Source organism: Ceratotherium simum, chromosome 24, assembly GCF_057802395.1.
Source record: "Ceratotherium simum simum isolate JZ-2026a chromosome 24, ASM5780239v1, whole genome shotgun sequence".
Classification (NCBI taxonomy): Eukaryota; Metazoa; Chordata; class Mammalia; order Perissodactyla; family Rhinocerotidae; genus Ceratotherium; species Ceratotherium simum.
In genome coordinates, this window is record NC_141923.1 from 41,198,176 (window position 1) to 41,222,234 (window position 24,059).

General features: G+C 36.1%; 1 protein-coding gene across 2 annotated transcripts in view; it reads right to left on the bottom strand.

Moving 5' to 3' along the window:
• The window catches only part of MNAT1 (MNAT1 component of CDK activating kinase), a 179,457-nt gene that overhangs the window by 46,805 nt on the left and 108,593 nt on the right, over nucleotides 1–24,059 (bottom strand). Inside the window, exons 7-8 of one of the 2 annotated variants that reach the window (XM_087448411.1) lie at nucleotides 17,550–17,671; nucleotides 393–461 (exon numbers count right to left, since the gene is read on the bottom strand). In XM_087448411.1, coding sequence (XP_087304537.1) covers nucleotides 393–461; nucleotides 17,550–17,671 — 191 coding nt within the window. The remainder of the gene's footprint in view (nucleotides 1–392; nucleotides 462–17,549; nucleotides 17,672–24,059) is intronic. The other variant, XM_004426216.2, reaches the window with a different exon arrangement.

Sequence of the window (24,059 nt, forward strand, 5' to 3'; positions counted from 1 at the left end):
CAATGGGGAATGGCAAACGGGCACTGGAGCCAACTAAAACACCTCAAACGGCCGAAACTGGATTATAACCCAGTGTAAAATAAACATTCATGATGAGTCTTTAGTGACAGAAAAAAAAATGATTGAATAAATAAATAGACGAGGTAGAAGAGACAAATCTCCCATGAAGAAGAATTCCAAATAATTTATGTAAATACCACACCCTCAAGAAAGTTGAGCATAACTCTCCACTCCTTAAGTGTGGTCTGTGCATAGTGACTTTCTTCCAAAGAGTACAACAAAGAAAGGGAGGATAAGAGCAACTTTACAGTGGAGAAACCTGACAAACACTACCTCAAGCCAGGTGATCAAGGTTAACATCAACAGTGATAAGACATGTTGATAGTATGTACCTTTGATATGAAGTGAAAAAATGGCACTTTATGTCCGTGGTCTTCCTCAAAAGAAGATACAATCCCCGTCTAATCATGAGAAAAACATGAGACAAATTATAATAGAATGACATTCTACAAAATATCTGACCACTACTCAAAACTGTCAAGGTCATCAAAAACAAGGAACGTCTGAGAAACTGCCACAGCCAAGAGGAACCTAAGGAGACGCAACTGCTAAATGTAATGTGGTATCCTGGATGGGATCCTGGAACATAGAAAGGACATTAGGTAAAAACTAAGGAAACCAGAATGAAGTATGGACTTTAGTTAATAAAAATATATCAATATCAGGTCATAATTATAACAAATATATCATATTAATGTCAGGTGTTAATAATAGGAGAAATCATGTGGTGTATATATAAACTCTCTATACCATCTTTGCAATTTTTCTGTAAATCCAAAGCTATTCTAAAATAATTTATTTAAAAAAAAATCTCAGCAAGCTTTTTTGTAGAAATGGACAAACTGACCCTAAAATTTACATGGAAATGCGAAGAACCTAGAACAGGCAAAACTTCGTAAAAAAAAGAATAAATTGGAGGGCTGATGTTCAGACTTATTATACAGCTGAAGTAATCAAGACGATATAGTTTTGGTGATTTGACTGATGATACCAAGTATTGGCCAGGATGTGAAGCAACCTGAACCTTCATACACTGCTGGTGTGGCACATCCTCTTTGAAAAACATTTTTGTCAGTTTCTTAAAAACTTAAACATACATCTACATCTGATACAGCCATTCCACTCTTAGGTATGTACCCAAGAATAAAAGAAAGTATATGCCCATACGAAGACCTGTACATGAATTCATATCAGCTTTATTTTAATAGCTCAAAACTAGAAAAAACTGGAAACAAACCAAATATCCAACAACAGAAAAATGGATAGGAAATTGTGGTATATACATACAATGGAACACTACTCAGTAATAAAAAGGAACGAACCATCCAATGAACATGGATGAATCTCAAAATAATTACTGTGAGTGAAAGACGCCAGACAAAAAAGAATACATCTCATTTGATTCCATTTTTGAACTCTGGAAAATGCAAGCTAATCTATAGTTACAGAAAGCATATAAGCAGTTTCTTGGTCGGGGGCTGAGATATGTAAGGGAGAAATTACAAAGTGACACCAGCAAACTTTTGGGGATGATGGCTATGTTCATTATCTTGATTGTGGAGATGACTTCATGACTGTATACATATATCAAAGTTTGTCAAACCGTGCATTTTAATTAAGTGCTGTTTATTGTATGTCAATTATAGCTCAGTAAAGCTGTTTAAAAATAGAATAAAATTAATTCTAAATTGCCATAATTAAATTACCATATAGGTCCAGTGGACCCTTTCATTAATGTAAGGTATATTATGGGAGCTTAGTGACCTTATTTTTAGTATAGCTTGAAACATGTTATTGTTTTATTTTTTATTTATTTTTTAATTTTTATTTATTTATTTTTTTCCCCCAAAGTCCCAGTAGATAGTTGTATGTCATAGCTGCACTTCCTTCTAGTTGCTGTTTGTGGGACGCAGCCTCAGCATGGCTGGAGAAGCAGTGTGTCGGTGCGCGCCCGGAATCCGAACCCGGTCCGCCAGCAGCGGAGCGCACGCACTTAACCGCTAAGCCACCGGGCAGGCCCAAAACATGTTATTGTTTTATCATCCTAGGAATTATTTCAATTATTCCCTACAATGCTAAGAAAAAAAACTAAAATCATAAGCAAAAGAATGATGGAATCACCTGAAGAATGATGCAATAGTTAAATAAATCACAACTATTATACCAACCCTCAGTTTTCTTACTGCATTGCCCAAATTATTGCATCTTTTTTTAACATCATCTCTTAAGAAAACATGACAATATCTTAGATGACTTTTCTCAAATTCAAAAATCACTGAGCTACCAATGTATTCTTAAGTGTACAATTCAATGATATTTAGTAAATTTACAGAGTTGTGCAACCATCAACACAATCCAGTATTAGAACATTTTCATCACCCCAAAACAGATCTGTGATGCTCATTTGCAATCACTCAATCGTATATTTTTAAGGACAAAAAGGAAATATATTCTCATCCAGTCAGTCATTAAACAGGATGGACTTCATTCCACAATAATATAGGACTTTGACCATCCATTTTGCTAAAAGAATGTGTCAAAATTTTTTTATTTTTTTATGATGTTTGTGTATCATAATTTACCTGCTACAGTTTTTAAGTGTATAAATGCTATAGGCAGGTGCATATACAAAGGTATTTGGAAGGAAGGAGAGGATGTAGAAATGAATAATTAATTGGATTGGTCATTCTAACTGGTGTTTATAAATCTAAAAATAAGAACTTTTGTAATTATATAGCAAAAGAGATGGTGGTCCTCTCTTCAACCAAATTACAAGGCATCGAAGTTTTCACAAATATTTAATTTTAACGATGCAAATGCAAAAAAAAATAAGAGATAATAATAAGCTTATTATTGGTGTATTTGCATTTTGATGATACAAATCTAAGTGGAACCAGAAGTAGTGATAAGCTAGAATCTATTAGAGATGTATTTGAAATCTGGGCTTAATATTTACAAGATGGATATGTTCCATGTTCATGCATGACCACTGATTAGTGGTTAGCTGCACTCAAACGATGTTGTCAATTTGGGGTATATATACTGCCTAAGCCAAGAACGTATGGAATAAAAAATTGATTGTGCTATGTTTAAATCTCTACTAAATTTTCCAATAACGTTGTGTTCCACTATTCGTTTATTCTTACATCTGCAAATTATTCATAAAATAACTTAAAATTATAAAAAAATAGAGTCCATTAGACCTAGATGATAAATGGGGATGACTATTTTCTCTGATAAAAAGAGGGTTAGAAACATGAAATTCCATAAAGCATTACAATAAAAGAAAATCAGAGGCTATGCCCACCTATGCCCACATACAATTTCCCCTAGACCTCAAAAGTATGTTTCCTAGACTTCAGAAACAATTTGAGTCGTGACTTTAACTACTGTGTGCTCTGTGTTTAAAGCAGCATTTCTCAAACTTTTCTTACCATAATTAGTGAATATACTTTATGTGAAAACCCACTACAAACATGTAAACACACGCACATATAACTGAAATGGGAGTTGCACAAAACAACACTTACGTTTACCAAGTATCATGCCCTTGGCTAGTTTTCTATTTTATTCCATTTTTTTTAAATACTGGACGTAATCTGCAATCTGAAAACACTAATGGTATACTCCTTCAATATCATTTTTAAATTTTAAGGATTTTGAGAGTTAAGATAGTACTGAATAAATTATCTGTAATAAATAAATAAAAAACACCTAGACCAGTAGGCAAGGTCAAGAAACAGATGGAAGTGGTAGAACCCCTATCAGGTTACACACGTTAACTTCAACCAAATGACAGGATAAAGCTAACACCAAAGCTTTCCCAAGAAAGAATGGCAGCTTCATGGAAAAGTTACCAGAGTTCCAGGAAATACCCTCCTGCTGCTGACACTGGGAGTCAGAGCTGTCCAAACATGTCTTACAACTGGGAAGACTCCTGTCTCTCACTAGCAAGTCCAACCCATTGAATCTTTCTTCCTTTTCTTCTCTAGGATGGAGGGAGGGAATGGGAAAACAAAGTAAATATTACTGCTTCTGCCTCTCTAACTTTCAACTCTTTCTAAATTAAGTTTGAGGTACAACTCAAGACAAGAGACCTAAAGGTTGAAGAAATTTTCTCTAAATCTAAAGACAGCTAATCACTCCTTAGCAGAATATTTTTAAAAGACTTAGAAAGTAGCAATCTCACAATCCCTGATATTATCCATCACAAATTAGCAGAGCAGATAAACTGCATACCCATAACACAAGGCAAACACAAAGACAGGAGAGACTAAGCTATTAACAAAAACAGCACTAAGTGCCATCTACACTGGATAAGGAGGTTAAAAGAAAGCAAAAGGTGACAAATGGTAAGATCCTATTTTGTTTTCATATCCATCAGCCCCAGAAAGGGTAACATGATTTTAGGGCTTGATGAGGTAGGCAAGATGCTGACAGATGGTGAGATTCTATTTTGTTTTCATATCCATTAGCCCCAGAAAGGGTAAGATGATTTTAGGATTTGATGAGGTAAGCAAGACGCTGATTAAATCTAAAGGAAAAATTTGAAGACAAAAAAAAGCAAGGCAATCATTATGAAAAATCTAAAGAAATGTAATCACTGTACAACATGACTCAGCTGAAAATAATATTTACATAGTCACCATGGAAATAGTGAATATTGATTCAATTTAAAAAGTGTCATACAACAGTTTTGGGAGATAATAGGGGAAGGAACATAAAGATAGGGAAGGAATTTCAGAGGGCTAAATCCTGATCTCTCACATTAAGATGTCAATAGACACGTCTAAAATTGGAAATCAAGAAACTGCAGTATAATTGTGTTATTTAGAAATATACAGATAAAGAGTACAACAAAAAGCTGAGATTTAGAAGCTGAGCCAAGTCAAAAAAGTTATGTTGAGGCATGCAGAATGCAAGAATGGCAATAGGCTTTGAAAAATTACCTGAAATAGCATCTTGCTCTCAAATAAATATAAAAACTACATAGAACCAATCAGCCAGCATCTTCTTCCACACTGAAATTTCAGCATGAAGAGCCAATCCTAAATAGGATAAGTCATCTTACCTACCTTTTACTATCTTATTGGCAATTTTCCTATCAAAAACAGTATTCCCTTCAAAAATCTTTCATAAACTAAAAAATGATTAACCATGTTAATTCTGCTTTCCCAAAGCATAGTCACTTGTTTTCCAGATTCGACAATCACAATTCTTTTAACCGAAGTAAGATCTAATTCCTGACCATTACTTATTTTTATTGCTCTTTTTTTCTTCAAATCTAAGTCTCCACATTCTTCTGAAAGCAATATGACCAAATATGGTGGAGAATTTACTTTTATGATTAAATTGACAAAACGTTTTGGTGTTATAGAAACCTATGACACAGGATCCCATACTTAGGGCCAACTCTTATCCAGCAGTTGCACACGTAGCTTATCGGACAGCCAAAGCAGATTATTTTTTACCACACCTGCTCCTCTACACAACAAAATTATTTTCTATAATAATCATGAAATGAAAAACAATAACAATGCAGAAAAGACACACAGATAGTAAGATTTTTCTTTTATTGGACTTTGTACACATAATTATGCCAGCAAAAAATTTTTAATTTAGGAGCTGGTCCAGTGGCATAGCAGTTAAGTTCGTGTGTTCTGCTTTGGCGGCCCGGGCTTCACCAGTTCAGATCCTGGGTGTGGACCTACACACTGCCATCAAGCCATGCTGAGGTGGCATCACACATAGAAGAGCTACAACTCTACAACTATGCTACACAACTATGTACTGGGGCTTTGGGGAGAAAAAAACAGAAAGAGGAACATTGGCAACAGATGTTAGCGCAGGGCCAATCTTCCTCAAAGAAAAATTTTTTAATTTAAAATTTAAAATAAAATTTACATCACAAAAGAAGGAAAAAGTAACAGATTAAAATATCCATTAACTATATTAAGTTTTGAAAACAGGAAAATATAAGTACATAAGAGACAGCTACATTATAATTTCTGTTTTGAGCTTTGACTTCTGCAACTTTGTCAATGAATTCATTAAAACTGATCTTCTTTGTATATTCATGTTCCATAGGTAATAAATCTAAATTTGTCGATTTATCTTTGCTCATAATCAACTGAAGTATATTTTTTGTTAATTTTAATTTCAAGTTTCTCTCCTGAAGCAACAGATACCCAAATAGCTAGGCAATAACTTAATGATAAGGATGAGTTTGACAGTTACATAAAATACCTATTTCACAATAAATTTTAGAAATTGCAATACTCTTCAAGTCTTTGTTTCTTTAGGATTAATTCCAGCAACTTTCACATGTTCCCCAGTTGAAAAGCTTTAAACACAAGTAAATGCTCCAAGAACTTAAGTTCTGTTCTTTATCTTTACAATCACTGGGCTATCACTGTTTACTTCAAATCTACTACTTACACTCAGGAATATACAGTACCACAGGAGAGATGGAAATAGAAATTTGCCAGAAAGGAGAGAGAAGGATTCCAAAAACTTACACACTTACTCTTGAGTGAGGCTAAATGTAGCTGATGTCATAGGTGTGGGGGGGGGGGATAGGCGGAGCTTGCGGCTGACTATAAAACTGGCAGTTCTCTGAATTAACTTCTATATACAATATAGTGTTATGAAAGAACAGAAAATAAAGATGTGCTAATTGGAAACTTACATATATACTATTAAATTCAAAAGTAACAACAGCAATTGTTTAGAACTTGGACCAACAAAAGATTTTTTCAGGAAGGAGTATCTGAAAACCAACATTGTTTAGAACTGCTAGTACATGGTGATAAAAAACAGACTGACTTCTAATTGGTTTTATTATTTTTTCTAATTCTCTACAGACAGTGCAACCCCTTATGGCCTGCATCTGGGATTAACCATTCCTACAAGCCCGCCCTTGCAACACTTCTGCTTTCAGGTCACCTTTATTTATGCTCCAACCCAAAAGCTTGTGAGTCATTGTGCCCAACTCAGTCCTGTTTTCCTCACCAAAAACACACAGAACGGAGACTGAGAACTCGGCTCATGCTAAGAGTAGAATAATTTTATTTACATTTTTTTGAGAATATAAAGAAGGAAAGTTGCTACATAATTTGAATTCACTGCCCTTAAATATACTATCTGAAACTATAATAATCTAAAAACATAATAAAAATAAAGCTCATTCAGATTTTGAAAGCCCTATATATGGCAAGACCATATGGTACAGCAAAGAAAAATTATCCTGAGAGACTAAGAATCCAGTCCTGGCTTTGCAATAACTAGCGTGACTATGGACAAAAGAGTTTTCCTCTCTGGCCTCTCGTATAGGGAACTCACGACAGTTCACTCTCCTATAAAAGAGGAGAGTTGCATGGAGTATCTCTAAGGTTTTTTCCCAGCTCTTGCAGTCTCTTTAGAAATATATTTTTTAACAATAATGCTTGATAAATAACATAACTTAAAGCAACTGGCACAACAATGCTGCCTCAAAGAACCCCTCCCCCTAGTCTCCCTTATCACAGTGAACAGCAGCTTTGTTGCTCAGATATAACCCTGGGAGCAACTTTTTCATACACCCCCCATCTAATCCATCAAAAATTCTCTACTCTCTGCTATCAAAATGAAATCCCTAATCTGACGAGTTTCTCAGCAACTACACTGCTACCATCTTAGTATAAGCCACCAGCAGCTTAACCAGGACTGCAGCAAGTTTTCTTTTTTCACCCCACCATAGATTCTCCTATAACAGACCTTTCTAAATACAAGTCATATGACCCACCTCTGTTCAAAATTATCCTAAGACGTCCACTCTTCTTCAAAGTAAAAGCCCAAGTCTTGACCATCATCTAAAAAAACCCCACCTGATCTAAGTGGGCCCAGCCTGCCTCCTTACCTACAAACCTGCTACCACTCTGACCTCATCTTCTACCATTCCCCAGTGCACTCTGCTCCAGACACTGATTTCTTTTCTCTTCCTCATTCATACTCCCACCTCAGGGCCTCTACACTTACAGTTCCTTCTGACTCTCCCCGTTATATCATATAATTAGCTTCTTTGCTTAATTCATGTCTGTTCAAATATCATCCTACAAAAGATTCCATCACTACCTATGTAAAAATAGCACTTTACATCAATCACTATATATCCCTTTATCCTGCTGTATTTGTCTTCAAAGTACTAATTATCATCCAACAGATTCATTAGTGTATTTTTATTGTTGGTTTCACCCAGTAGAACGCAAGCTTCATGACAGCAGGTGTTTTCTCTGTTTTGCTCACTGCTGTTTTCTCAGCACCTAGAAGAGTAACTGGCACACAGGAGGTGCTTCATAATGGAATGAATAACAAAAGTAAAGGAACTGCTAAACAATCAATTGCTTTCGTTCTCAATTAACATGAGCTAATTACTATGAGGTTTTATTTCCCAATGGAGACAATTATATATAGATATACAGGGTCTATTAAGTTTTATAGTGATTTGGGAAGAATTGACCAAATTCCAATAATAAATTAAACTTGCTTTTTTAGGGTCCTGTATAAATGTGAATTAAAACTATATTTCATTGTAACAATTTATAATTATAATTTTATTATTAAACTAAATAATTCAGTTTATTTAGGGCTGTTTTTCTTTTGGAGATTAATTTTGGAATATATATATATTTTTTAAATTAATATTATGATTTAAGACTCTTAAAGTCCTTACTACAAAAGACTATTCTGGAATCAACTGCATAATTACATTTCCTCAGTGACCTTGTAATCTCATGAGCATTTTCTCTAGACTAAACAGCCTCATTCAGCTGCCTTGTGTCTGACTGTCGATGAAAGAAGCTTGTTTGACAACTGCTTCAAGCAGAAACATATTTTTTTCCATGATTGCATAAAAAAGATTTAAAACTTACCAGACTAGAGCCAGACTAGAACTTTAAGCACAAAGGTTCATGTTAGATGTGTGAGCTGATTTCTAATTCAAATGCCAACAAAAACAGATACTAAAGACATTTTGCCATCAAGGCCAACAAAAAAAGTTAATTTAGTAATACTTTCATAACTACAACAAAGTATAACATACATTATATACACACACATACTGTAATCTTTTTTGTGACTTTTGTATTTTTCCATATTCTTTGATTTTCTGGTGCCCCTGAGGCTCTTTCTGAAACTAACATATAAACTTGAGCAGACAGTATCAAAAACAAAACAAACACCTTTTCTCCATTCTTAGGCAATCCATGTATAATAAGTTAATAGGTAAAGACCTTGACCAAAAAACAGAAATTTTTTCAAGGTGATTTAAAAAAATACTTAATTCAACATGTTAAGAAAAATCACTAAACAGCAAACATGATAATGATGAAAGACTGGAAGCATTCACAAACAAAATCAGCAACAAGAAACTGCAGTTATCAGAATTGTTTAACACCAGATCAAGAAGTTCTAGCCAAATGCAATACAATATAAAACTAAAGTCAGAGATCAACCATTTAAAAGAAAAAATTCATTTTTTCAGATGACTGACTTCCAAATAAAACCCCAGATAGTCACCTAATAGAATAATGAAAATTATTAGAGTTCAATAAAGCAGCTGGATACAAACTAAAAATACATTTAAGCAAAAACCAGTTAGAAAACATAATGAAAACAATTTTATAACAGTATCACAAGTATGATACAACAAAAATTAATTTCCAAGGAATGTGTGAGATATTTGAAAACTCAATAAATTTTAAATGCACATTCTTTTCTAATCAGTTTATAGTTTAAAGCAATTCCAAATAAAATCCCAAAGGGAGTGGTGCTCGGTTGTTATCTGGCGGGGACAGGGATAGCTCTCTCTTAGTTAAGTTGTCGGCGGGTTTTGGTTTGTTTTGTTTGATTACTTGTTTTACAATATTTTATTATGAAAATTTTCAAATGTACAGAAAACTTGAAAGAATTACAGAGTGCTTAGTTGTTCTTTGGCCAAGAAAGTTTAGTTGGAAGAATAAATGTATAAAAATGCTAAGAATACTCTGAAAAAGATAAATAGCAAAGGAAGACCTGTCCCACCTGTGGTACGTAGAATTCTGATGGCCCCCAAGATTCCAACCCCCTTGTGTGCATTCTTGCATAGTTCCTTCCTTGTGGATATGATGGATTTCACTCCTGAAATTATATTACATGGCAAAAGGAATTTTCCAGATGTAATTAAGATCTCAAATTAGTTGATTGTGAGTAAATAAAAAGGGCGAGGCTTAATCAGGTAGGAGATCTTAAAAAGGAAGAGATTCAAAGAGATTTTCTCCTGTTAGCATTGAAGAAGATGGAAGCCACTGTGAGTTCTACATCTGCAAGGAAACCAATTGTGCCAATAATATGAATGAGCTTGGATGAGGACCCCCAAACCTCGCCTACATGGAACCACAGCACGTGCTGACACTTTAAGTGCAGCCATGTGCAACCTGAGTAGAGGATCCAAGAAACCCACGCCCAGACTGCTGATTCACAGATACTGATAATAAATGAGATACAAATGGATGTTGTTGTAAGCTGCTTAAATTTGTGGTAATTTTATACACAGCAACAGAAAATAAATACACGATATTATCAAAACACATCATGAATTTAAATTAACAATAATGTGATACTGTGAAAAAAACTGAAACAGATTAATGGAAAAGAAAGGACAGCGGAGAAAAAGTCTTAGTATATCACATATCAATGGAGAAAAGGATTATTGAATAAATTATTCTAGGCCAATTGATTTACTATGTTGAAAAAATCGAGTAAAGATTTTTTTATAGCTCCTTACAACAAAATAAATTCCAGATGCATTAAGTAATTAAATGTAAAAATTGAAGCTACATAAAAATTAGAATATAAATAAATACAAAGTTTTGTGTTAGTTTAGGACTTCCTAAGCAGAAGAACAACGGAAATTAACAGTACGTCATCAATATATCTTACCGCTCAGAGGTTAAAACTACTTCACATCATAAACAATAGAAGAATAAAAAAATAAAATTTATTAATTTCAAGAGTTAATAATCTTACTATACGGCTGACTCATATAAATAAATAAGGAAAACAATACTACCCCAATAGCAAAGAGGACAAGGAGAATAAACAGATAATTCATGTATAGAGAGGAAGAAAGGGAAAGAAATTACTGGGAGGACTGTGCCACAAATATAAAGGCAAAGAGCCTCTAAGGAAATGAAACAGCACATGCAAGGGACAAAACGTGTGACACCATGAGGTTCTTAAGAAACACAAAGTATGAGAAGGACAGGATATATGCCTATGAAGGTAGACAGGGGTCAGATTATGTAGCTGATGATGAGCCATCAAAGGATATTCATAGAGAGACATGACCATATTGAGAAATTAGAAAGTATTCTATGGCAACAGTGAGGAAGAGCTTAAGAAGGGAGACAGAGTGTTATAACAAAAAATTTGTTAGAGTATGTTCAACATCTCCTCTCAAATTCTTGACATATAAAGTTCCAATTTATCAATTTTTTAAGAACAAAAAAAAAGGGTCATGAAAAGTATCTCCAAGGTTACTGTGAAGGTGGATCTTCTATTTTGGGGGGACTATACTCTACCCTATTCCCTCAAGAATGAACACGTTTAATTGCTTTGTCACAGGTCAGTTACTTTTGCTGTAACTAGTCAGTTACTTCTGCTCAGCAGGTTGGTTTTTATCAACGTAGTCTGTGGCCACACAAGAAAACAAAACTGATAGGTGCTGATGGAGATCAAACAAGAAACTTGCATCTAATTATCATCAGGTTCTAGTTAACTCAGTTAATTCAATACTATCATTACTACCACAATTTTTTTCACTACTGACTGTAAAAATAGCTAAATAATCTTATTACCTGGTTAGGAAGGACTCAAGATATTAAACCATCATAGTTTAAATCTATTTTTTAAAGCTATTATAATTAATAGCACAAAACTTATATCAGTTACGTTAACAGAAGAGACAGAAATGAAGTGTCAATTTGGATATAACACTCTACCACAAACAAACATACAGAAATGTTCTACAGGAAATGAAGATTAAAATTTTATTCTACAGAATTTTCGTAGCAAATGGCTTGGTTTAAATTCATAAATAAGGATAACTGAAAAATATACATCTTACTTAAAGATCGTATTTTATCTTACAAAACAACAGTCTTTCCTTATTTCTATAATAGGCTCATGAATGAACAGCTCATATAAATAAATCACTCATATCTATTTAAAACAGTAGTAATATCTAATTAAATAATTTGAGATTGATGAATAAAATTGATAAATGCTTATAATTTATATCAGTTAAAGGAATAACTCTCCTTTAGGTGGAAGGTAGTAAAATATTAACTAGAAAGTCAGTTTATTAAGAAGACAGTGTCACAGTGCCAATCAATGAGACTTTACTACATTAACCACTAAAGCCATAGTCTGGGGAATTTCAATTAGCAGTTAAGTTTTCCCAATGCTTGCTCCTCCACTGGCACAGAATTAATAAAACATGTTTACATATTGCCTTGAGCAAGCCAGGGAGGAGTACTGCCAGTGCCATTTGAACTAAAATAATATATTCATAATTACCCTCCTGAATGAGAAATTCTCATTTATTCTTCATCTACTTCTCAACTTTAACTAACTTTAGAAAAGATTTTTAGTAAAAACCACCTAAAATCTCATGGCAATGTACTTTTGATTTCATCCTTTATCAAAACACATAAGGACAGAATGTAGTTCTCTGGAGACACGATGCCTCCAAAACCTTATGTCACCCACTCCCAAAAATATCTAATTAAAATTATTTTGAAAGTGCCTGCATCCACAGTTTTACACCAACTAACGTGAAGCTAAAAAGTGTACTGTTCTTAACCTCATCATATACAGACTTCAAAGCATAAACAAGAAAATGGAAATAAGGTAGTTGATTTAGTCTCTATTTGACTCTAGAGAAACTGAACTTGTTTCTCTGTAGGATAACATAACATAAGATGGAACTTTTATTGTAATGGAAAAAGAAAACAGAGACGACTAGAAGCTAGAGGATTGGGAGATGGGGGATAGCCCATTGTAAAGGGATAACTGGGGCTTATTAGATGCAATCTTCTAGACAGATGTGGAGAACTCTTAGGACAGATGTGTAAATCTATAACTTCAGTCAACTGAAGTTTATATTCCTTGTACTTCAAGAACAGCACCCTTGAGAATATCAAATCATTCTCTGAAAAGTCACTTCACAGAGCAACTTCTTCAGTTCATCTCTAAACATTTCTGAGAATTAGATTAGGTAAAAATATATTCTTAGATCTAGAGTAACAAGAAAAAAAATAGGAAAGCATATAGCTTCAAATAATAATTCTAGAAAAGAAAATGAACTAGTAGCATAAGAAATCAATTTAGGATTTATTTTGGTAAATGTTTACATATGAGGTCATAACATATCACCAAAGAGACCACTTGGAGCTAAACCCAGCTCCAAAAACAAAAACTGTATAGAATTCAATCCCTTCCTCAAGGTAGAGGCTGAAGAGAAGGAAAGTGTGAGGTGCATTCTATTTCGGTAGATATATAGTTCTACATCAAGAAAAAGTTGATGTTTCTTTAGCAATTCTGATATCACCATTGATGATGCAGAAATTCCTCCATTACTTAGCCACAGATGGCTAAAAGAAACTGCTACAGTCAAGGTCTATTGCTTGAAATACATATATGTTTATTTGTAATCAGAACAACTTGCCTTCTTAACTGCTGTGGATATAGAATATATGTACAATCTTTGCTGAGAGAGACAAAAGTCTACTTCTAGAATTCTGGAACTAACTGTATTCTAAATAGTCAAGGATTAATGAAAGCCCTCCAACCACTGCCCACCTGCACCCTAATGTAGGAGACAGAAGGTGTCTGCCTCTGGGAAAGACAGGTACACTGAGAAAGCGTCACCCTGAGGCTCCAGCACACAGGACCTCCTAAGACTAAAGCGGGAACAGGAGAACTAAGACGCCCCTTGCTGCCACCACAAGACTGAGTCCAAATAAAAAGCAAGAGCAGTCTATTGCTGGCAAGGCACGCTGCAAGAGAACTCCTCTGTGCAACCTCCTTGCGGAGCCTGCTGAAACCTGAGGGTAGAGCAAGAAGACTAAGAAAATCCCTCTAGCACTTCAGGCCTCATACTAGGCACAAGTTGCAATAGACTATGACTGGAAGAATTTGAAGCCTGTGATACACTGATGGTAACTAGAGCAACCACAAAAACCAAACCGAGATCAAACCACATGCTTAATACTAAACACCCTACACTAATGGCCTGCCAGAAAAGGGACATAAATTTTTCTGCACATAAATATTATTTATCTCAGTATCTAATGTTCTATTACACAGAATGTCCAATATTCAAACAATAATTACAATCAACACAAGAAAGCAAAAAAACCAAAAAACAAATTTATCATGAAGATATAAAATAGTCAACAAAACCAGACCCAGAGATGTTGGAACTATCAAAGAGGCACTTTAAAAGAACATGATTAATAAGTTAAAGGATCTAGTGGAAAAGGTGGATAACATGTATAAACAGGGAATTTCAGCAGAGATGAAAATTACAAAAAGGAGCAAAATGGAAATGCTAGATATGAAGATTGCAATATGTGAAAGAATTCCTTTGATGGGCGTAGCAGCAGAAGGGACACAGAAGAAGAATAAGTGAACTTGACGACAGAACAAGAGGAATTATCCAAACTTTTGAAACACAAATTTAAGAAAAGATTCAAAAACACAAAACAGAGCATTGAAGAACTGTAAAACAATATCAAAAGGTCTAACATGTGAAATCAGTCTCAGAATGAAAAGAGAGAGAAAAAGGGCCCGAATAAATCTGTGAAGAGATAATGGTTTAAATATTTACAGAATAAAAGCAACAAATTATAGATCTAAGAAGTTCAGAGAAACTTTTAAAGCTCAGAGAAATTCTATCTTGATATATAATGCCAAATCCTTGTAGAAAACATAGTATAAATCTTGCTTTTTAAATCCAATCTGGCAATCTCTGCCTATTATCTAGAGTATTGAGAGCTGTGCTATCCAATATGGTAGCTACTAGCCATATGTGGTTATTTAAACTGAATAAAATTTAAATTTAAATTCTTCAATTGCACGAGGCACATTTAAGTGCTCAGTAGAAACATGTAACTGGTAGCTACTATATTGGACAGCACAGACATAGACTATTTCCATCATTTCAGAAAGTTGCATTGGATAATGCTGGTTTAGAACATTTACATGTAGTGTAATTACCGATATAGTTAAGATTAAACCTACCATCACGCTATTTGTTTCCTAATTGTCCCATTTCTTTATTTTTTTATTTTATTTTTTTTGTGTGAGGAGATCAGCCCTGTGCTAACATCTGCCAATCCTCCTCTTTTTTTGCTGAGGAAGACTGGCCCTGGGCTAACATCCATGCCCATCTTCCTCCACTTTATATGGGATGCCACCACAGCATGGCTTGACAAGCAGCATGTCGGTGCACGCCCGGGATCCAAACCGGCGAACCCTGGGCCGCCACAGCAGAGCATGCGCACTTAACCACTTGCACCAGTGGGCCGGCCCCTCATTTCTTTACTTTTTGCCATCCACTTTACCTGTCCTCCTTTTTGCTAATGGATTATTTTCTATATCTCGTTATTTTCTCTGCTATTGACTTCTTGACTATCTCTCTGTCTTACGGTTTTAGTACTTGCTCTAAGGTTTATACTAAACATCTTTAACTTATCACAGTCTATCTCCAGATACTATTATACCACTTCATGTATAGCGTAAGAACATTATAACAGCACAGTGTTTTCCCTCTCCCTATCCTTTGCACTAATTGTTGTCTTACATTTCACTTGTGTATTGTTATTCTGCATGGCCATTTCCATGATCTTTCAAATGACGACAAAATTATTGGGAAATGCAAAACTTTGTAACAGAGGAGTACTATTTTAAATACTTTGCCTTCACTGACATTATAAGTAAAGATTTTAAGAAAATGTATTTTTGAGATACAGAATTCTGGCTCTTGCCACCCAGTAAGTGAGGATAAATCAATGTCTATATCATTCATAACTTATTATGTCATAAAGCCTAATATTATCTTTCTTCTCAAGCTTTAATTTTAGCATTTAGGCCAATTATTTGATAAATTGGTCTCTCAAACTCAAAAGGGGTTTTAGGTTTTGTTTCACATCCCCTCAGCTTCATGCTTGGAGGTCAGAGGACTTGAAGAGAATACAGAACTAAAGAAAATCTGAAGATCCACCAAATAGCAGACAAGTAAAGTATTTATCATTTTAACAGCAATTTGACTTTAGAGCCTTCATGTTCATATGTAAAGTACTATGCAACATGTTCAAGATTTTGGTTTTGAAGATGCATGTAAGTTTTATTATCTGTTTTATCTATCTTATTTTTGCTGTTGCGGTCTTTTTTTAAATTACTTTTTAATTACTCGGTCTCACTGTACCCATTATTTCCTTTTCACGTTACATTCTTCACACTATCTTATTGTGTTAAGAAACAATGGTTTCTGAATCATCTTCTCATTCAATAGTTTAGATTAAGACACCAGACCAAGCTATGATTTGCTCCATTCAACAAAGTCGTTGCCCATACTTTTCAAGTATACAAATACTCACTTGTGCCCCTGAGACAGTGATCATCTCCATCACTCACAAAAGCCACGATGCCTGATTCATTTCCAAAATGGATGCATATAACATGGCTTTTGAGCCACTGGGCTAGCCCTACATTATACCTTTGGACAAAACATATTTCATGGCTCATTTCTCATATATAGTTTCACTGTAGACAGCAGACAGTGATTAAATCTACTCTTTTCACAGCAAAGAGCTCAACTCTCATATCTTTTATTGGCTTGCTACTGACTAAATTAAGTCCCTATTTCTAAAAATATACACAGAGAACTGAAAATGAACAGCTACTTCAGTATAGCTGCCACAGACAGCCTTAGAAGGGAACTAATACAATCTAATCTCAGTCTCAAAAGACCTAACCAAGACCATAGAAAAATAATGTATTAACTTAGTATTTAACACCATTCTTTTTTTTTTTTTTTTTTGCTGAGGAAGATTTTCCCTGAGCTAACATCTGTTGCCAATCTTCCTTTTTTTTTCTTTGACGTGAAGAAGATTAGCCCTGAGCTAACAACTGTGCCAATCTTCCTCTATCTTGTACGTGGGTCGCCGACACAGCATGGCTGATGAGTGGTGTAGTCTGTGGCTGGAAACCAAACCTGGGCTGCCGAAGCAGAGCGTGCCAAACTTTACCACTACGCCACCACGCCGGCCACAAACACCATTCATTTGTTACAAAAGAAGAAAGTTCTCTAAACTCAAAATCGAAGAATGTTAAAGTGTCACCTAAAAACAGTACCAACAAAGCCCTAAACATCAGGTCCTCAATGAGAAGTTCTTTTGGGCACTTACCCAAGTCTTCCTAGCATCTCAAGCTCAGGAACTTGTGGTCCACATGTCTCTATTTGGAGTGGTTGGTATTCATACAGAGCTTCTTCAAGCTTTTGAATAGGTGCTAATGAAATATGTTGACCCTGTTAGAAAAATGAAGGAAAGCAATAATGTTTAATATTACTTTCATATTACTACTTATCTGTAGTCATTTTAAAGACAAACTAAATTCCTCACATTAAAAATATTATCCAAATCCCTGACTTCAAAATATACTACCAACCTATAATAATCAAAACAGCATGGTACTAGTACAAAAATAGACACACAGATCAATGGAACAGAATTGAAAGCCCAGAAAAAAACCCACACATATACAGACAGTTAATCTTCAACAAAGGAGCTAAGAACATACAATGGAGAAAGGAAAGTCTCTTCAATAAATGGTGCTGGGAAAACTGGACAGCCACACGCAAAAGAATGAAAGTAGACCATCTTCTTTCACCACACACAAAAATTAACACAAAATGGATGAAAGACTTAAAAGTAAGACCTGAAACCATAAAACTCCTTGAAGGAAATACAGGCAGTACACTCTCTGACATCAGTCTTAGAGGCACCTTTTCAAATTTCATGTCTACTCAGACAAGGGAAGCAAAAGAAAAAAATAAACAAGTGGGACTTCATCAGACTAAAGAGCTTCTAGGCATCAGACTAAAGGCAAAGGAAACCAGGATAAAAATGAAAAGACAACCCACCAGCTGGGAGAAAATATTTGCAAATCATATATCCGACAAGGGGTTAATCTCCATAATATATAAAGAACTCACACAACTGAACAACAAAAAAACAAACAAACTGATCAAAAAATGGGTAGAGGATATGAACAGACATTTTTCCAAAGAAAATATACAGATGGCCAATAGGCACATGAAAAGATGCTCAACATCACTAATCATCAGGGAAACGCAAATCAAAACTACACTAAGATATCACCTTACACCCGTTAGAATGGCTATAATCACCAAGACAAAAAATAACAAATGTTGGAGAGGATGTGGAGAAAAGGGAACCCTCATACACTGCTGGTGGGAATGCAAACAGGTGCAGCCACTATGGAAAACAGTATGGAGACTTCTCAAAAAATTAAAAATAGAAATACCACATGGGGGCCGGCCCGCTGGCATAGTGGTTAATTTCGCACACTCCACTTCAGCCACCCAGGGTTCGCAGGTTCAGATCCCCAGCGTGGACCTACAAACCATTTATCAAGCCATGCTGTGGCAGGAGTCCCACATATAAAAAGTAGGAGAAGATGGGCACAGATGTTAGTCCAGGGCTAATCTTCCTCAGAAAAAAGAGGAAGAATGGCAACAGATGTTAGTTCAGGGCTAATCTTCCTCACCAGAAGAAAAAAAAAAACATAGCACCCAGCTATGCCACTACTGGGTATTTATCCAAAGAACTTGAAATCAACAATCTGAAGAGACTTATGCACCCCTATGTTCATTGTAGCATTATTCACTATAGCCAAGACGTGGAAGCAACCCAAGTATCCACTGACTGATGACTGGATAAAGAAGATGTGGTATATACAACGGAACACTACTCAGCCATAAAAAAAAAAGACAAAATCGTCCCATTCGCAACAACATGGATGGACCTTGAGGGTATTATGTTAAGCAAAATAAGCCAGACAGAGAAAGACAAACACCGTATGATTTCACTCATATGTGGAAGATAAACTAACACACGGACAGAGAGAACAGTTTGGTGGTTACCAGGGGGAAGGTGGTGGGGGTTGGGCACAAGGCGTGAAGGGGTGCATTTATATGGTGACTAACAAATAATAATGTACAACCGAAATTTCACAATGTTATAAACTATTATGACTGCAATAAAAAATATATGTATATTATCCATTATGTCTGCTATTCCCTGAGCACAATTCATTTTATCACTGAAACTCACATTATATAATCAACATATAGTCAGTGACACATTCAAATCAAAAGGAGGAAAACCAAATCGATCATTAAATTCAAATTTAGCCTTAAGAAGTATAGCTGTTCAATGTCAACGGGAGAATTCAGAAAATACATAAGCACAGTCCATCCTCACATTTTCCTATTTATTTTTTGTGAGGAAGATTAGCCCTGAACTAACATCTGACACCAATCCCCCTCTCTTTGCTGAGGAAGATTGGCCCTGGGCTAACATCTGTGCCCATCTCCTACTTTATATGGGATGCCGCCACAGCATGGCTTGACGAGTGGTGCATTGGTGTGCGCCCAGGATCCGAACCTGCAAACCCTGAGCCAGGGAAGCAGAGCGCGTGCACCTAACCGCTACGCCACCAGGCCGGCCCCACATTTTCCTATTTTTATTATACAGCTTTGACACTTTTGATATTCAGTGTTCTGTTGAAAGCCTAATTAGGGAAGAACGCTAATGAAATTATTCTCTGCGAAGTTTTGCCACATAAATGTCTTCTCAGTTTTGCCACATAAATGTCTTCTCTTAAGTCTTTACAATTGAATCAAACTTACCAAAAGTATGTATATGATGTCTATTTACACACACAGACAAAATGAGAAAATTTTATGCTAGAAACTAAGTTGAATGAAATATCTAGGTATTTTTCTGAAAAGAAAGAACTACTGGATAACTAAATAATAGAACCATATTTGATCACCAGTATACCAAATAAAATGCCACTCAGCCATATAGCATTGTTACATTGAGATTTACATATTTATCACACATCTGAGCACAGACTTCTCATTTTAAAAATCCCTAGTTTTTACATAGTCCATGTTTTCTGATGCTAACTCTAGTTCTGTTTTTTTTTTTTTTTTTTGGTATAGTTCTCATCAATTTCTCTATTTCCTAACTTTTAGTAAAAACTAGTTCTTGCAATTATTATTTCCACTATTTTCTAGTTTATAAATTATTTCTGTTGTTACCTCCCTTAGTTTCCTTTACTTTTTCCCCTAACTCACTAAGCTAGATACATAGTACATTTGTTATCTCATTTATTTAAAATAAAAAAAAACAAGGGGGCTGGCTCCGAGGCTTAGCGGTTAAGTGCGCATGCTCTGCTACTGGTGGCCCAGGTTCGGATCCTGGGTGCGCACCGATGCACCACTTCTCTGGCCATGCTGAGGCTGTGTCCCACATACAGCAACTAGAAGGATGTGCAACTATGACTTACAACTATCTGCTGGAGCTTTGGGGGAAAGAAAAAAAAAAAGGAGGAGGATTGGCAATAGATGTTAGCTCAGAGCTGGTCTTTCTCAGCAAAAAGAGGAGGATTAGCAGGGATGTTAGCTCAGGGCTGATGTTCCTCACAAAAAAAAAAGAAAGAAAGAAATACTTGGGGGGGGGGAGTAAGAACCCCGACTTAGAAGTGACAAAGTGCAATTGAGGCAGTGAGGGACAACCATTGAAGATGTTTGCATCCAACTTGTGGTTTTTCTCTTCAACAAGTTTAATCCCATGTAGCATCATCCTAGCTAGTTTGCCATCACATTAACAGCTTATCTGACACCGTGAACTCAAAAGTTCTTCACCAAGCAGGGGCAAAGGACTTGAACAGATATTTCTCCAAAGATATACAAATGGCCAATAAGCACATGAAAAGATGCTTAACATCGCTAGTCATTAGGGAAATGCAAGTCAAAACCACAAGGTACCACTTAACACTTGTGGCTATGTAGGATGGCTATTATCCAAATTAAAAAAAAAAAACACAGAAAATAGCAAGTGTTGGCAAGGATGTGGAGAAATTAAAACTCTTGTGCATTGTTGGTGGGAATGTAAAACAGCACAGCCACTATGAAAAATAGGATGGCAATTCTTCAAAAAATTAAACATAGAATTACCATATGAGCCAATAATTCCACTTCTGGGTACATACCCAAAAGCAGTGAAAGCAGGAACTCGAACAGATATTTGTATAACCATGTTCATAGCGGCATTATCCACAATAGTTAAAAGGCAGAAGCGACCCATGTGTTCAGCAATGGATGAATGAATAAAACAAAATATGGTACACAAACAGAATGAAATATTATTTAGCCTTAAAAAAGAAGGAAATTCTGACATACGCCAAAATACAGATGAACCTTGAAAACATGATGCTAAGTGAAATAAGCCAGTCACGAAAGGATGAATATTGTATCACTCCAATTACACGAAGTTCCTAGTGTGAAAAAAGAAAAAACAGGCCCAAAATGGAGTCACTTGTGCTAAGCCCCACATCAGCAAACCAAGACTTAATACCTAACCTAACTGCAGTTTTAGCCTCTCCCAGGAACATGACCTTTAACCAGTCAATCTGGAATTACCTGGTCAGCACTAGTGAGGTAATCTGCCTGATAGACCCCAGGCTTCCCCTAAAGGAAGGTGACCTTGCCTCAAACAATCCACTCTGAACTTCCTTGCCCCACCTGCCTCTGCCTATAAAAGTCTTCCATTTTGTACAGCTCCTTGGAGCTCTTTTCTATTTGCTAGAAGGGGTGCTGCTCGATTCATGAATCATTGAATAAAGCCAATTTTATCTTCAAATTTACTCAGCTGAATTTTGTTTTTCAAAAGATCTGGTGGCAGCAGCAGAACCGAAAAAGACTTCTGACAGCTTTGGGGACAACAAGAAACAGAGGCATGGTACCCATGAGCCCTTTGAGTTCTCTGTCTTTCTCGCCGTTTCCAAAGGCTGTAGGTAAGTTCCTCTCAGTTCCAAGCACCGCTCTCTTTGTGTCAAGCTCCTGATCTAACTGGCTTTCCAGTAAATTCCATGTTGGGAACTCCTGGTAGTTCAGACTCCAACTCCCCCATTTAAGTGGAAAACCCCAACTCTTGGTTCTGTCCCCAGATTCCACATTGGGAACTGCTGGTGTTTCACTCCGCGGTTCCTCACTGTGGGGAACCCTAGTCCGCAGTCCCCATTTGTTGACATCTGCTGGTTCAATCCTTTACCCGGTCCCAGGTTCCATGTTGGGAATTGTCGGTGATACACACAGGGCCTTCTCTTAGCCAGGCCACAGTAACATCTCTTAGTTACTACTGGTGTGTTAAGGTGCACATGTTTGTTTGCCTTGTTTTGCGTAGATAAAGGCTATTGCTAATGGGAATCTCAGAAGCCAAAAAGCCATAAAAAATTGGTGGGCACAAATCGACCATTTTAAAAGCTGTTCAAGCACTCACCACCTAACCCAAAGACTCCTGTGTCGTGGAATGACACAGGAATAAGTTGGTCATGGAATGAGTTAGACTGACACTAGGTCACCTACCAACCTCAAGAAAATTTCCATACAATGAGGTAAACCGGAAAACATTACACAATTCCCAAACCAGTGGTACATCCCTTTTAGATATTAGTTTGGCTCTGAGAGACCAAAAGGTTTAGCTAAAAGATAAATAAATAAAACTTTAAAAAATTATAAATAAATCCTTAAATTCCAAAGAGTTGAGCACACTACCTTCCGGCACACTTGCTTATTTTATGTCTAAGAACTGCGGTCCCAGAAGCTATACAGATCTACAAAAATGGCAAGATCTTACTAAAAACAACCCAGAATTACAATGGCTATTATAGGGAATGGTCCAATTAGACAAGATCATTTATTTAAGAAGTGTACTTAAAAGCAAGAGTTCCCAAATCAAACAAACAGAATGGGATACCTATTTTAATTGGTATGTAGAAGCTTCTAAAAGGCTTCAAGATTCCATAATAACTTCATCAAAAGTTCTGTTACAAAAGGCTGATGGAAAATTAAAGACACAAAAGGTATTGAGAAGAACACCTACGCCTCCCCTATTACACCCTAGTGCTAGGGATCCATCTTCAAAACGCTGGCCCATGGATCAATGTCTCCATTGTAATCAACCGGGACACTGGAAAACAGATTATCCTCAAAGGCCTTATGTAAATTCTTCAACATCAGCTCGAATGCCCTCATTTGTACCCTGGAAGGAGGGCTCCCATATGGGCCCCTCCCAGAGTTGACAAGATTCTGAAGGATTTTCTCATAAACCACTACATTATTCCTTTCAACAGCCAAGGGAACTAAAGTTAAAATTAATGAAAAACCTTGCCAAATTCTGGCAGACACCAGAGCCTACAGAGGGGATACTGGGAAGACTGGCAAAGGCTACTGAAGGATGAGAATTCTTACCACAGTCAGCTCTCCAGAATTTCTGTCTGTAGTGCCCAGTCGAGAGAGGAAAACAAAATTTCACATTGTCCTTTCCTTTCCAAATCCAGACCCATTAGTTATGGCTCCACTCTCTCTCAGGGATAGCTATTGCCTTCTTGATTATCTTTTTTGTGTTCTATGAACTTGGCTTGGTTCTCTGCCTCCCTGGGACATGCAGGTTGTCGGTTCTTTCTTTTGGCTATCTTTGGGAGTGACGCTGGATCTTGGGAAGGTAGTATCCTTTGTACACTCTTTGGAGACCTCTCTTACATCCAATGGGCGTTGTTCAATACTGCCAGAAATACTTGCTGTTTGTCCCAGCTGAAAACTG